Source organism: Diachasma alloeum, unplaced genomic scaffold (genome assembly GCF_001412515.2).
Source record: "Diachasma alloeum isolate Michigan unplaced genomic scaffold, Dall2.0 Dall_scaffold_01297, whole genome shotgun sequence".
In the NCBI taxonomy this organism is placed as follows: domain Eukaryota; kingdom Metazoa; phylum Arthropoda; class Insecta; order Hymenoptera; family Braconidae; genus Diachasma; species Diachasma alloeum.
In genome coordinates, this window is record NW_021681402.1 from 31,996 (window position 1) to 33,075 (window position 1,080).

Consider the following 1,080-nt stretch of genomic DNA (forward strand, 5'->3'; position numbering starts at 1 on the left):
GTCTGAAGTTGAAGTATTTTGAATAAAAGTGTTTGTGTGCTCTCTTAAGCACTTGTGTTGAATTTATTTCACAATTCAACCCTTCCAACCAAATATTCTGGGATTAAACAATTGGACTTCGATGGAGTGCTCATCAGAGCTTTGGCGGCAAACGAATCTACAGTCAAAAATTGGCGCTCTAAATTTCATTGGCGCTACTGTCCTCCTAGTTACTTCGGTAGGACATAACATAACTCGGCACAGAGATTGTTTCGGAATCAACTGCGCGCAGTGGCAGTACTGCCACTACCAATATTTCTGTTTCGTAATTCTTGTAGCTAACTTCGCGTAGTCGCGCCATTATTTGTATTCAGAGTTCATAATTTAACCTCTCGGAATACACAATGGTGTCAAGAATCCTTTAGATTTACATAATAAAGATCAAATTCATTCATCAAAATGAGGGCGGAGGACCCTGATGGGGTGTCTGACCTTGAGCACACCACAAAGATATCAATTTCCGACCCTATGACCGGTAAAGAGTACACCGTCCTCTTATCCAATGAAGATGCTGGACGTGCCATGCAAGGTAAATTCTTATTAATCTATTGGTTGTTATCACTTGAAGTGCTCATACTAAAACAATTGATCGTTATCTTCATAATAGATAATCAATTTGCATCTGCGTTACTGGCGAGTTGCATTCAACAGGAGGAATTCGATAAGGAAAATAATCCTGATGGCTTTGGGGCTCCTAAATACAGTTCTTCAAATGATTTGGATGAATGGAGTGTTCAAAAGCCGCATCCATATTTGGAAGTTCTTGGAAAGTCGATGGAAAGCGAATTGAACTTTGAAGCACACTTAAGTGATGATGATGATGACGAGGAAGTGGTTGTGGAGAAATACAGCACCGAGAAACCCACTGGAAACAAGGACATCTCTGCTACAGGTATGTATTAAGAACTTTTCATCAGATTATGTAAATCCCTAACTTACTCACTTATTTTTTGACCCCCTTTTACTTGCACACCTGGTTCGATTCGACCCATAATTTTTGTCAAATATCTCAGCTCCTATTTCTCCGGTGAAGTGGATTTT

The 1,080-nt window shown here is 39.7% G+C and overlaps 1 protein-coding gene across 1 annotated transcript; it reads left to right on the forward strand.

Moving 5' to 3' along the window:
* Window positions 1-318: 318 nt before the first annotated feature.
* On the forward strand, window positions 319-1,071 carry LOC107046311 (the record flags this gene model as incomplete). Its single annotated transcript, XM_015268903.1, has 3 exons — window positions 319-568; window positions 647-931; window positions 1,053-1,071. Coding segments are annotated over exons 1-3 (434 nt in total), but the record flags the coding sequence as incomplete, so codon positions are not given.
* Between the last annotated feature and the right edge of the window lie 9 nt (window positions 1,072-1,080).